The sequence below is a fragment of the Zalophus californianus genome, chromosome 14, assembly GCF_009762305.2.
Source record: "Zalophus californianus isolate mZalCal1 chromosome 14, mZalCal1.pri.v2, whole genome shotgun sequence".
In the NCBI taxonomy this organism is placed as follows: domain Eukaryota; kingdom Metazoa; phylum Chordata; class Mammalia; order Carnivora; family Otariidae; genus Zalophus; species Zalophus californianus.
Window position 1 is genome coordinate 22603376 of NC_045608.1, and position 13762 is coordinate 22617137.

Sequence of the window (13762 nt, forward strand, 5' to 3'; positions counted from 1 at the left end):
TTGGAGGTCATCCATTTTTAGAGCCTGCTCCTGTAATACTTGAAGAGGGATTACTTTGGTGTGTGGCCCGTGGTGACCCTATGACCCTTCGGCTGCAATGGCCAGTTAGTGGCCCGAGGGTAGCCCCAAACCGGTGATGTGGCCAGGACAGCTGGATTATAATGGACAGTCCCAGCAATGCCACAGCAGGCTCGTGGACACGTTGGGCGGACTCTCCGTTGTTAGATGTTTTGGTGAACCCTAAAGGGTCAGATTTCTATTGTAGCAATAGGCATATTCTACCCCATCCCTTTCCTTAGTCTGTACTAAGTAAAGGACACTGAGAGAGACTCCCAGATATGTCAGGGCTGGAATCGTTCTATTCGCTGTCCTGGTGCTCTGTTGGAGTTAAGATATCAACATTCCGGAACTAGCTTGAGTCTGGACTAGGAGAGAGGAAGGAGTGAAGGAGTGTGGACGTTCAGCCCGACCCTGGACCCCCGTGCTGGGGAAGGAAAGGACAGACAAATTGGAAGTGAAGGTGAAGGCTAGCAGGAGCCCGGGGTGCCAGCTGACATTGTTGCTGGGGCGGGGGGGGGCTTTGGGGGCCCACTGCCACATCCCTGGGCCTGGGGGCCGCAGACCGAGACATACTGCTTAGAAGGGAGGGTGGGGTTGGGGGCCTGATTCCAGGACGTGCAGAATATGGACTTGGAATAGTCCGAGCCCAGGGAGGATGAGCCCAAAGTGAGAAGGGCTGGAGAGTGGACACCTGGGCCTGAGCCTCAGCTTTTCCAGCATTTTAAAGCACAACTTCCCAAAAGTGATGCCACTCAAACATTTTCTAATTTTACTTGTACATATTCATTTTGATGTGAATGGAAAGGATATCCGTCAGTAGCCCGTTCCCACTGATGGAATTCATTAGAGTGAGATTAATGTAGTATTAAGGCAAAAAGTGACTCAGTTTAAAGACTATTAAGTAAATAAGAGTGCATGTGGCCCAGGGATGGGGCAGGAATCATGCAGGTGTCAGGCAACAGAGATTCAGAGGCGCACCGTGACAGTCTCCAGGGCAGGCTCTGGGATGGCAGCGCAGGCCCTGAGGATCGGCAACCCCCTGCCACCCGTGCAGGGGTGTGGGCAGAGAGCAGCCAGCTGGAACCCATCAGGACTTAACTGAGGGGGCTGCTTCCACCTGTCTTGCCCCGCCCCCCTGCCCCCGTCCTCTCCCGGTCTTATCCTGGCTGTCCGCGGGGCCCTGGGCTGTGGCAGGTGGTGCGGGGCTGAGGTGCATGTCCAGGGTGGGGCATGGGCCACCAACAAGCTTTGCAGGGCCCCCTCCCTTGCCCCCTTCACGGCTGCATCTGTCTCTTTCCTCCGCAGGGGGAGGGGTTGCACCAACTACGCGAGGCTTTGAAGATTTTAGCTGAGAGGGTTTTAATCTTGGAAACAATGATTGGGCTCTATGGTGAGTAGAGACAGACAGACGGACAGACAGCCCAGCCCCCACCCACTAGCCTTCCCCAGGCCCTCCGGGGGTGGAGCTGCCTGGACCCAGCCATGAGGCTGGAGAAGGTGCCTGCCCTAGGCAGGTGAGGACCTGAGAGAGCAAGGCCACCCATCCCTCGATGGCTGGTCCCTCCTCCACAGGTGTAAAGGGGGCCCTAGAGACCTGGGCCCCCCACCTCTGTGGTCAGACCTGGGCCTCCGGGCATTGTGGGTAATGTGGCTTCCAGGCCTGCAGGGGAAGCAGAGGTGACAGATTTTGAGTTTGGAAGAAATTAGGGGCAATGGAGCCAAACTCCTGACCAACGGAGCCAGACTGCAACAGAGCAGGGGATCGTGGGTAATAAAGTAAGGGGGGATTGTGGTAACAGAGCCAGACTGCAGCAGAGCAGGGGGTCATGGGTAATAAAGTTAGGCTTCATTCCGCTCTCCAGCCAGTCTCCAAGCCCACGGGACATTAGGTCATGGAGCTAGACTCCAGAAGTACAGGGACTGTGGGTGACGAAGCCAGGCTCAGGCCCCAGGGTACTCCAGGTACTGTAGCCCCCACTAGTTCTGACCTCCCCTCCCCCAGAAGTCCCCAGAGGCTCCCACAGGGCAGGCCTTCCTGGCCCCAAGTATCTCCCTTACAGCTGCAGGTCCCCCTCTGGTCCTCCTAACCCATCCTGCAGGTCCCTTTAGGGAGAGAGCCAGACCCCCACCCCAGGCACTTACCCACCAATGTCGCCACCCATCTGCTCACTTGAGGAGCCAGGCAGGCCCCGTCCCCACTTAGAAGGGGAGACCGAGGTCTCGATAGAGACTCACACCCGGGCTCCTGCCTCGAAGCTGGCCGGTGCCCGGCCCCTACACCCTGCCCTCGGCTCCCCGGCCCAGCCCTCGGAGGCCGGACTCGCACCGTCTGCTCTTCTTGATCTCCCATCAGGCTCCTAGCTTACAGAGCTTCCTGCAGCAGCAGGCTCAGCTGGAGCTCCTGGCCAGACGAGTCACCCTGCTGGAAGCCATCATCTGGCCAGGTAACGGCAGGGCGGGCAGGTAGGGGCGGCCCCTTCCAGGAAGGGCCCAGGGACATAGAAGTCACCTCCCACTGGTGGCCCTAGGCCAGCAGACACTCCTTCTCTAGTCCTTCCAGCCAGCCAGCAGACAGACAGACGGTGCCTGACACCTTGTGTCTGACACATGGTGTCAGACAGACCTAGTCCTGTTCTCGGGGAGTGTAGGGTGCAGGGGCACGGGGGTCACCCTGGAACTGTTAAACCCGGAGTGAGGAACACCACGGTGGAGTGAGCGCTATGAGAGCACAGAAGTGCCCCGGCCCCAGGCTGGGGTGTGTCGGGGAGGGCACCCCAGAGAGGGCTTCCTGGAGGAGGTATCCTCTAAATGAACCTGAAAGGCAAGGACGAGCATGAGTAAACAAGCAGAGGAACAGCACGAGCCAAAGCCAAGGGGCTAGACAGTTCTGTGAGGTTGCTAGGGAGTGACAGCTGAAGCTAGAGAATCTGGCAGGCCCCAGTTTGAGAAGGCTCTTGAAGGGAGGTAAAAGGCACGGAAGGAGGTTAGACAGCAAGTGGGCAGCACCCACTGCTCCCAGTGCCTGGCTTTTCATGGTGGGGCTAAGGAGGGTTCTCCCCATTAAACCGGAGCCTGTGGGTGGCCGTGGAGAGAGGCAGGGATTGGCCGCCCTCAGGGCTGAGCTCCAGTCCTCACCTACCCACGGAGAGTCCTGTGTGGACAAAGGCCTGGAGGCTGGAAGAGGCCCCCACGGCCGCCCTCCTCCCACCTCCAGCTGCCCCATCTTACAGCCCAACCCTAGTACATCAGCGCACAAAGGCCTTGGACATCATGTCCAACTTCGCATCTATTTTACAGACGAGGAAACTGAGTCCCCGAGCAGGAGGGAGGGCCAGGAGGACAGCCAAGCCTCCTTCATTCAGCAAAACTGTAGGGCACACCTACTGAGTGCCAGTTCAGTGTGGCCACTCTGGACCCATCAAGTGAGGGGGGATCCTCAGGGTCTACAGAGATGAGGGCCATGGGGGACAGGAGCACCAAAGGATGTGAGTGAGCGGCAGTCCCCTCCAGCTGCGGCGTGGAGAAGCCTTCCCGGCAGAGGGGACACTTGCATTGCACTGGGTCACGGAAGATCCCTGTGAGCATGTGAGCACAAGATAGAAAGGGCAGCCCTGACAGAGAGTCCTATGTGGACAAAGGCCTGGAGGCTGGAAGGGGCGTGTGGTCTGCTTCCCAAGCTCTTCCCACCTTGCCACGGGGCTTCTCTAACTTTTAGAAACATCAGTGGCCACCTTCCAGACCTCCTCCCCCTCTCACAGTTCAGGGCCCAAGGACCAAATCCCAGGCTTTTTCAAGTGTCCCCCGACTCCTCTCGGGAGGACAGGGAGAGGACCCAGAAGGGACACACTGTGGCCTTGGACCTGTAGCCCATCTCCACTTTAGTCACCTCTGTATCCAGCAGCCCAGGGATCCCTCTGGTCACCTGAGAAGATGCTGGTCACCTGAGAAGGGCCACGCCCACTTGCTGTGGCCACCAGCCTGGGAGAGTCACCCCACAAGCCAGCTCAAGTTGTGGGTCGGGGAGGGGAGGGGAGGGGGGAGGGGAGCAGAGGAGGAACTTTCCCCATTGTCCGTCGTACACAGCAGGTGCTAACTAAAGACCCAGATTGGGCTCTCATGTTTAGGTTATAATCAGTAATGAGGAGATGGTAACAGCCATCACACATCCGGCCCACCGGGGTGGGGGATTTACATCCAGCCCTTGTAACAAGCTTGCTAGGTGGGTGACACCATGCCCGTTTCACCGATGAAGAAAGAGAAGTGCAAAGAGCTCACGTGATTTCCCCAAGAGTCATAACAACAGTAGTGGTGAGGCCAGGGATCCACCACAGGTCTGTCCTCAAAAGCACTAGCTCTTTCTGCTCCATCAGCAAAAGTTCACGGACACCTCTGCTCTGCCAGGCCCTGAGTGGGGCCCAGGGGAAACCAAGGGCCCTGAATCTGATCGTGTCAGAATAGCATCTCATGACCAACTCACAGTGGCCAGGCCTGCAGGAGAGCTGGGTCAAAAACACACCTAGTGACCATAATAATCCAGCATGTGAAAACCACTTTCCACTCCTGGTCACCTTAAAGCCTTACCACAGGGGTATGACACGGTATTATCCCCATGTTGCAGAGGCGGCTCAGAGATTCTGTGACTTGCCCAAGAGCATATCATTGGTACATGGTGGGCCCAGGACTTGGCCCTAGCTGATGTTGGAGCCTGAGCTCCTTGATTTAGGGCATGAGATCTCCCTTGACTGTGACCACACACACCTGTCTGTCGCAGGGGCCCCAAATTTCAGCCCAGAGGTGTATGGGAGGCTGGGGCACACAGGGTCAGAGCGCTAGACAGCTAGGATCATGAGGGTAGAGCCCACTCCCCTGGCAGTGCCCCAGTGGGAAGCTGGTGCTCACCAGAGTCCAAGTGTCTGTCCTTTTGAACAAGACTTTGGAGGCTCAGCCAAGTCCCCCATCCTGGGGCTCTGCTCCTTGAGTGATCCTCTCCCCCCTGGAAAAATAGCCCATCCTGACCTACCTGACTTACTTATTTAACTTAGAGGGGGACCAAAGTGTTAGTGGCAGAAGACTTCTTGAAGAAGGTAGGCCTTGCTTGGGTGTTGAAGGATGAGTGAGAGTTTTCTAGGTGGCGAGAATGCCAATTACTCAGTTTCACTCTTGTGGGACAGCTCATTTCCAGATTGGGGCCAAATTAGAACTAATTTCAATAATTACTGGAGTTGGCCAGGACCTCAGAGTACATCTGGAACTATCCCTCCTGGTTTTAGAGATGAGACAGTTGAGGCCCTGGCAGAGACTAGACTTGCCCAAAGCTGTACAGTAGGTCAGTGGCAGAGCCTGGACTTTCTAAACTCTTCCTCACCACATGTGGCCTAACCCGAGGAGAGAGGGATGAATGAGTCTATTCCCTGACCTTAGCTTACCCAGCTATGAAACAGGGATGATTCAGGGCACGCCTCTACCCCCAAATGTGGGAAAGAACTATACTTTTATGGAGCATTCACTCCATGCTAAGCATTTCAGAACCATGGCAGGTTCATTGACCCTTACTTGACGGAGAAAATCCAGTAGATGCCCTGAGTGCTCTCACTGGGTGGGGAGCTGATAACTCTGGGGGGCAGAGGGGAGGCACTAACCAGCTTGCAAACACCCTTCTTTCTCACAGCTCTGCCTCCCAGATGCCAGGGCAGAGTGCACCTGGCAGAGTACCGAGCGCCCCAGCCCCCTGAGGGCTGAAGGGAGATGGGCACCTCACACAGACCTCACTAACCCTGCCTCTCTCCTTCCCTCCGGCAGAACCAGAGGGGTCGGGGGCAGGCCCTGCCGGCACAGGCACCCCCAGCCTCCTGCGGGGCAAGAGGGGAGGACACGCGGCCAACTACCGGATCGTGGCCCCCAGGAGCCGCAGCGAGAGAGGCTGAGGGCAGGGGCGGCCCTAGGGGCAGACCAGGCCAGGCTTCCCTTCCCAGCCTGGACTTGGCCAGCTGCCTCCAGGGACCGCCCATCCATATTTATTAATGTCCTCAGGGTCCCTTCTGCCACCTAGGCCTTTGGGATGGGCAAGTCTTGGTCCTGACTCCCGGTGCAAGCCTAATATGAAGCTGAGAAGGGACAGTGGACTGAGAGGGAGGGGCAGCCCAGGCAAGAGGTGAGGCCTCGCTCAGGGCCCTGGGCCTCCCATCTCCCTCTGTGAAGTAGGATGATGCAGGCCTGCAGGGGATGGGGGGCAGGTTCGAGGCCTGCCACCCCCTCCTCCCCAGCCAAACCTTGGGGAGCCCATCGCACCCCTCCTCTCCTTGATTTCTGGTGCTGGGTCCCCACCCTGACCTCAACAGGCAGGACACTGGGGATTCCTTGCATGGTCCTGCCCCCCGAGCCCCCAGCTCCTCCCATGTCCCAGGTGGGGGTGGGGGCATGGAGAGGGAAGGGCCCCCTGGAGGTAGAGGTCTCCAGCCAATAAAGGCCCCCAGTCTGATGTCCTGACGTCCCACTGGCCTGGTCTCAGTGTGTGCTTAGATGGGGTGTGGCTGGGCTGGGCCCTCTCCTCGGTGGCCTTCCCTGCCCACACAAATGCGGGGCTGAGGGCGTGGGGGGGGGGGGGGGGGGGGGAGGTGTGTCTCCACACATCAAGGAGCTGTTCTCCTGTAATGGGCCATTCCTTCAGTGCTCATTCATTCATCCATCCCCCCCATCCCCCCCCCCCCCCCCCCCCCCCCCGCTGCCAACACAGAAGAGTCAGACACAACGGCTGCCCCCAAGGAGGTTCAGGCTGAAAAATGAACTGGTCTTTATTCTAAACAGTACCAGGGTGGGGTGCCGGAGGGGTGTCTCCACACCACACCGCGACTCGGCAGACAGGGCTAGGCTCAGACTACCCCTGACAGGGCTAGGGGGGACCAGGACCCTCAGGGTGAGCGGGCCCACCCCTCCCCTGCATCACCAGGGCCTCAGTGCCCACCTCCCCGCCAACCAGCAGCGACACGGCACCCTCCACTCGGCCTGTGGCTGCCAGTGCCACCACTGCCTGTTCTGTGGGGAAGCCCATGCGCTCCAACTGCTGCAGCCTGTGGGACGGAGGGAGGGAACATCAGGGCCACCTCCAGCCCCTGCCCCAGGCCCCCCCGCCCCCCGCCCCGGGCCACCCGCCTTACCGCAGAGAGGAGACGGACGACTTAGGCAGCCATAGCGGGCTCTCAGAACACGGGGCTGGCCCGTCAAGGAGTGAGGCCTGGATCCCCTCCTGCAGCATCTGCTCATCCAGGGCTGCCCACAGCGGGGTCCCTGGGGGAAAGCTGGGCCCAGCCCAGGCCGGGCCCACCTCTGAGGAGACTTCCCAGGTCGGCTGCACAGGCTCCAGGCCTGGCGGGCGCTGGGCTGAGCCTTCACCGCGGAACCAGAGGCTAGAGGAGGCCATGTAGGGAGGTCCAGGGGTGGGAGGCCTGGAGGGGCAAAAGCAGAAGGCCTGACTGCCGGTCCCCACCGCAGCTTCTGCCAGCAGGGCCGGTGTCTTCAGTGTCGCGCTCACCTCACTCCGGTGGGATGGGTAACAGGCAGCTCGGCCCGACCGCCTGGGGTAGGAAGGAGTCTGAGCGGCCAGCACCCGGCCAGGGCCCTGCACAAGACGCCCTCCTGCAGTGCTTGCAGCCGCTGGTCCGACAGCTCCAGCCACTGGAAGGCCCCGGCTGCGTCTGGCTGCCCAGGGCAGGGCGGCTGGTCAAGGAAAACCAAAGCCAGCCGGCGGGGAGTTTGGGGGGCCGGGAGAGATCCAAACTGCATGCCAGGCCCCGGACCCAGTGTGTGCCAGCCATTCCCTTGTGTCTCCTCTCCCTAGTCAGCTCTCGGGAAAAGTGGAGGCAGTCGGAAAAGGAACCCACCAGAAGCTACTCAGCATGTAACAGGTGAAGCCAGGTATATCTCCCCACAAAAGCGGTCTCCCCCCATTTCAGCCACCCTCCCCCCAGGGCCCCGTGAGACTACTCAGGTCCGACTCAAGGCCCACCCTGGGGCCCACTGACACCCCCCCATTGCCCTCAGCCAGGGCGACACACTCCCCATGCCAGGATTCAGCCAGGTTGGGCAGCTGGGGTCTCCAAGCCCAAAAACACCACAGGGGGGTCAGCCTGCGCCCACTGTTCTCTCCAAAAGCACCGTTTCCCCCAACAGGCATGAAGCATCTTTGAAGCAAAAGCCTGTATTTAATGCACCAGCAAGCACAGGTGTTCCCCCTTTCAGCGCTGAGCCCCAGGCTCACTCCCACCCTGGCCTTGTACTTCCTGCCCGGCTGGCTCTCTTTTTCACTTCTCTTCCCCTGAACCCCTCATCCTGCACATCGTACCTCAGATGCCACCCCCACTGGGGAGGGCCAGGTTGGGTGCCTGCTTGGGCCACTGCGGCCCCCCTGGCCTTCCCTTTAAATGGTAGTTGGCACCTCCCCCTGGCCATTGGCCCTGAGCCCACCCTGCCCGGAGCCTGGCTAGAGAACCCGGAGATGCTCCCGGAATGCGTCTGAGCCACTTCCCAGCATTGTTGGGCCTGAACCCCCTGTGCCACTTCCCTCCTGGGCACCCTGGGGGCCCAGCCACGGAACCCAGGTCCACACAGGCCCTGAGCCCCGGCAAAGGATACAGGCCAGGCCAGCAAGAAGGCCGCAGAACAGCTGCAGGAAGGGTGGCTCAGAGCTAAGCAGTGGTGTCAAGGCGAGCAGCAGCCAGGGCAGGAGCCATGGTGGCAGGATCCCCTGGGGCTGGCGAGGGTGGTGACCCTGCCCAGCCAGCATGGCCAGGTGGACCGGCATGTAGCCACAGCCGCCGGCTGCACTGGACACCCCGAGGCCTGCCAGCAGCACCCCCATGAGCCCGGCAGCCAGGGCGAGCAGGGCAGAGGCATGCAGGAACCGCAGTGTGCCCAGGTGGCACTCCTGCCACCAGCCCAGCGTGGGCAGGAGCAGCAGGCTCAGGAGCAGGCCAGGTAGGGCCGTGTGGCCCAGGGCATGGGTCAGCAGCCGGTGCGCTGGGAGAGAGAAGGAGCTTATGTGCCGGGTTAGTGGCTCTAACCCCCAAGGCTGGCCCAGGTTGGCAATTACCCTCTGCAGGACGCCTGCTAAGCCAGCCTCCTCTCCCCAGGAGCCAAAGTGCCCACTGCCAGCACTTTAATCTCTCATGAAGGGGACCGAGGGCTTCTAAATGCTGCGACTGCTCCCCTGCTGTGTTAACCAGAACAGGCCGAGCCCACCAGTCAAGTCTTCTCAAGAGCAATCCAACTGTGGATGAGTCACTTAACGTTTGCTCGGAAGCAACGTTGCCCACTCCGCTGGGGTCACCCTTTAAACTCCCAGCACCTCCTCAACATTCTCATACTAAGCTGAAAGCCTTAGTTCTTATTTTAAGGGAAAGCCACCAAAAAGGGAAGCCATCTGAATAGAATTCGTACTTACAAGCTCCCACCCCTCTGCTGGCCCCTCTGCCTGGGTGCTCTGCCCTCCCTGCTTGGCTGCGGATGAGCTGGGCACGCTCCTGTCCCAGGCCAACCTTCCCCATGCACTGGGCCCTATCCCTGCTTGACCGGTGCAGGATGCATGGCGCTCCTGCGAACCAGTCTCAGGCCCTAGAGCAAGCCTCCTGCCTCCTCCAAGGCCCAAAGGGCCAGCCCTCACCCTGCCAAGGCAGCAGCTCCGGGGCCAGGGCAAGGCTGGGGCCAGCCCCCACCAGCCACAGGCTGCTCAGGAGCAGCATCAGGACAGAGGAGGCGAGAGGCAGCGCCGGGGACGGTAGGCCGGGGGGGCCTCGGGCATGCATAGCGTGGCTGAAGGTGTCAAGGGTGGTCTTGAGGCTGTGTGCTAGGGGTAAAGGAAAACGATAACAACAGTTATTACTGCAATTTTTATCCAACTCCTTCCACCTACCCTCCCGATGGCCCCATTTTATAGAAGTAGAAACTGAAGCTGGAGGGGCGCCTGGGTGGCTCAGTTGGTTAAGCGACTGCCTTCGACTCAGGTCATGATCCTGGAGTCCCGGGTTCGAGTCCCACATCGGGCTCCCTGCTCAGCGGGGAGTCTGCTTCTCCCTCTGACCTGACCCCCCTCATGTGCTCTCTCTCTCTCAAATAAATAAATAAAATCTTAAAAAAAAAAAAAAGAAAGAAAGAAACTGAAGCTGGAGAGGCAGGCCCAGCAACTTGACCATAGAGGAGCTCAGATCTTAACCACATGCTTAGCCATCTTGCCATCCCCTCTGCCTGTGCGTGAGGATGGGGAGGAGCGGAGCCAAAAGGGTTCTGAAGAGCCTGGGGTGTGAGGCGTAAGGCCAGGGAAGTTGAACTGGGGCTCTGGACTCCCAAAAAGCGGGGTGCAGCATGCCAGGGCAAACTCAGGGCCATCTCCAGCTTTCCTCTGCCTCCCTCTTCCCTGAAGCTGCAGACCAGCCACGATCCTCACTCCTCCCCTCCACCCGGCCCAGCCTTAGAGCTCTAGGTGGACTCGGCTGCCCTTGAGGGTGAGGCCAGCCAATGGGCAGGCAGATTAGGAAGGGGGTGAGGCAGAAGGGCTGGAGGAGGGGCAGGAATCCCACACTCTGAGGGCATACAAAGCGACACTGGACAGAGTCGTCCCCTCCCTCCAGCTTTGAGCACAGCCCCTCTGGCCCTAGCCCCCCTTTTCACAGAAAGGTTCCAGGATCCCCTTCACTTCTTCCTGCTGTGCATCCCTGGACAAGTTTTCCATCCTCTGAGCCTCTCCTTCCTCATCTGTAAAATGGGGATTACGAAAATCCTCTCCTCATAGGATGAGAAAAAGGAATGGACGAAGGCAGAACCCAGCCCACAGTTCCTGCTCAATAAACGGCAGCCATCCCAGCTGATTGTGGGAGGCAGAGGTAGCCACCAGCTAGCCCAACCAGGGGAGGCCTCAACATGGAAGCAGCTGCTCCAGCCTAGCTGGTTCAAGCTCTGGCCCACAAGGCACAGGACTTGCTAAAACCCCCTCACCCCGCGCCACCCCTCCCCTGCCGCCCGCCGATTAGGGTCAAGACTCCCAGTGAGCTGATTTCATGAGGCAAGAAGCAGAATCCCAGAGAGACAGGAAGACTGTTTCATCTGCTCCCTTGCCAAGGGCAACCTCGGCATCAAAACCCACCTGTCAGTTTCCTGCCGGAAAAATGGAGAAAGCTCCTCGGCCTGCAATGTCCCTCCCTCCATCTCTCCAATAGGCATACTCCTACTCACCCCCTTGAAGCCCAGTTCAAATGCCCCATCTCCTGCTTCGTGGATCTTATCCTATCTAGTAAGCACAGCTTGGCCTGTCTTTCTTCCCGGGCAGGTAGTCTAGGCAGAGGGCAGGTGGGAGTGCCCTCCTCTTACTCATCCCCAAGTTCTCCATATGTGTTCACTGAGAGACTCTAGCTTGGCTCCAGGTCCCGCTGAAAGATTTGGGCGAGCCCTGCCCTTCCTTGGCCTGGGTACCTGCGTGGGGAGACTGGATTGAGTCCAGGAAAGCAGACAGATGCCAGCCTTGCCCAAAGCCAAGACACCCACTGAAAGCCTCCTCTTGCACCCTCAAAACCACCCGCCAATAGGCACTTTCCAAGGCTGAAGGACTTGCCCATAGACAAACAGAACTGGAACTGGAACTGGAACCCTCTGGGCCTCAATGTCTTCCTCAATAAAATGGGGCTGTGCACCATCAGGCCCTGCCTACCTTACTGGAAAGCTCGGAGGACTGAATGAGAAGATTAGGAGGGGGTAGATTCTTCCGAGTGATGGAGAGGGCGGGGGTCCCAGGGTGTGGGTCGGACTCAGCTTTGTGACTTTAGGAAAAGTACCCAAATTCCTTAGGCCTCAGTTTCCCTTTCTGTAAAAACAAGGGTGTTGGATGGGGGATTAAGATTAAAGGGCCTTCTCAACCTTGACCGTTACGGAGGGGTGGAGGGGTTCTCGGGATCGGGCGCTACGTTCGGGGCCTCCCATCTACCCCACCCGCCTCGGCCCCCTCCCCCTCCGGCCCAGGCCACGTGTCCGGGGTACTCACTGCAGAGAGCGCCCCCCGCCCCCGGAATGCCGGGTGGGGCCCCTGGCTGGGAGTCGGGACTCCAGCTTCCCGGCAAGGCCCGAGAGCCCCGAGCCCATTCTGCCTGCACTCGGGCGCGTGACCCCTGCCGAGCCGCCCCGCCACCCCCTCTTCCGCCGCCCGCCGCCCGCCGATTAGTCAGCAGTTGTTCTAGGCCCGGGTCCCTTCCCCCAGCCCTCCCGCCGGCCTCCGTCTCCCTCCAAGGCAGACTCTTCAGAGACGGTCCCTAGAGCCAGCGGACGAAACCATTCCGAAGAGCTTTAGCCTTGTACGGAGAATCTCTCCGGCTTGATACCAGTACCCGCTCACCGCCGCTCCGGACCCTTCTGTGCTATTTTGGCCCGCACGTCAAGTCCAGCGCCCTTTAGAGAGCATTAGGACAAGAGCTGCGGGAGGGAAGGACGAGAAATCTGTGGTTCTTCCCTCCCTCCCTCCCTCACCCCCGTGGCCCGGCCCGATGGTAGCGCCCGAGGTTGCGGGTTTCGCGCCTGCGCAGTGCGGCGCCAAGAGGGAAAGCGAGAGAGAGACGGACGTTGAGAGAACGAGAAGGAAGGAGAGAAAATGGCGTCCACGGGTGAGTGTGGTGGAATCGCGGTCGCGCCGGCGACTGCTGGGACGCCCAAATCTGGGGCCGCTCGTCTCTAGGGGTGGCCGGGACGACTGAATGGAGCTGCCGAGAAGGGTGTGAGGTACCCGCCGCGGCCCGACGAGCTCGAGGGCCCGCGTTCTTCTCCCCTCCCCCCACCGGGAAGGCCGGTTCTGGAACCTTCCGGCGCCCCCGGCGCGCGAGGTGCAAGCGGCGGCGGGAGCGCGCGGGGCCTGCCGCGGTCTCCATTGTGTGGCGGCCGTCGGGCCCCGCGCGCCCGGCCGCCCGCCACGTGGGCGGGGCCTGCGGCCTCCCGGGCCCCGCGTGGGGGTTGGGGGGAGGGCTCGGCAAGGCCTCGAGCCCGGCACCCCTAAGCCCGAGGTGTCGGGGGGGGGTCGATGGCTGCTCGAGAAGCCGCAGCAACACCGCTCCTCTGACTCTCCCCACCCCCTTCCATTTCCAGGGAGGCGGCTCAAGCCGGAGGGCGACTTTGCTTCGCGGAGAAGCGGGGGGTTGGGGGGCAGCAAATAAAAACGGCATCGCGGGTTTGTGAGCCGAGGGGTGCCGACCTATGAGCGGGCGCCCCGTAATGGCCTGGTCGGCTGGGGCGTCCGGTGCGGCCGAGCTGCCCTCTCGGCGGGTTCCAGCCCCAAACCGAACTTCTGCCCGACAGGGTTTTGGGCGGAATGTGCTTCCCCTTTCAGCGCCCCCCCCCCCCATCGGCGCCGCCACCCCCGGGCTTCTTCGTTTTTACTCTTATTAATCCCACCTCCTTTCCTCCCCAAAAAGCAATTAAGTGCTTCCCGGGGCCGTTTTTCAGCAAACGCTGAGGGAAATCCGTTGTATAAAAAGGCCAACCCGGATTGCGAGGCCAGAAATCCCTACGGAAAGAAAATTCTGGCCTTTTTGACCTAGGAGAAACAAAAGGCCCGAGTCGGCCTTTGAATTATGCTTAAGCGGTCGTCTCGCAAGTTTCTTCGCCTAGGTTAAGCCGGCAGGCTTGTTTATTTCGTGGAGGGAAAGGAGACGCGTGCTGGACTTTGAAAGAAAACCCG

The 13762-nt window shown here is 60.1% G+C and overlaps 2 protein-coding genes across 17 annotated transcripts in view; one reads left to right on the plus strand and one right to left on the minus strand.

The window, feature by feature from the left end:
• EWSR1 (EWS RNA binding protein 1) overlaps positions 1-13762 on the plus strand; it is an 80412-nt gene that overhangs the window by 38371 nt on the left and 28279 nt on the right. For 3 of the 6 annotated variants that reach the window (XM_027576409.2, XM_027576410.2, XM_027576411.2), the window contains exon 14: positions 7895-7961. In XM_027576409.2, coding sequence (XP_027432210.2) covers positions 7895-7961 — 67 coding nt within the window. Of the gene's footprint in view, positions 1-1365; positions 1451-5859; positions 6553-7894; positions 7962-12615; positions 12696-13762 lie in introns of those variants that run through there. The other 3 variants (XM_027576414.2, XM_027576413.2, XM_027576412.2) reach the window with 3 other exon arrangements.
• Positions 6830-12940, minus strand: RHBDD3 (rhomboid domain containing 3). Of its 11 annotated transcripts, XM_027576425.1 has the most exons (8): positions 12083-12335; positions 11753-11905; positions 11416-11517; positions 9716-9898; positions 8689-9072; positions 7589-7751; positions 7215-7502; positions 6830-7127 (listed from the first exon to the last, which is right to left on the minus strand). In XM_027576425.1, exons 3-8 carry the CDS (start codon positions 11432-11434, stop codon positions 6950-6952), a joined length of 1215 nt encoding a protein of 404 aa, XP_027432226.1. In that variant the 5' UTR covers positions 11435-11517; positions 11753-11905; positions 12083-12335; the 3' UTR covers positions 6830-6949. The 11 variants fall into 11 exon arrangements, with proteins under 11 accessions (XP_027432226.1, XP_027432217.1, XP_027432218.1 ...); XM_027576416.2 differs by lacking the exon at positions 12083-12335 and adding an exon at positions 12654-12773 and having other exon boundaries at positions 7215-7755; XM_027576417.2 differs by lacking the exon at positions 12083-12335 and adding an exon at positions 12431-12549 and having other exon boundaries at positions 7215-7755.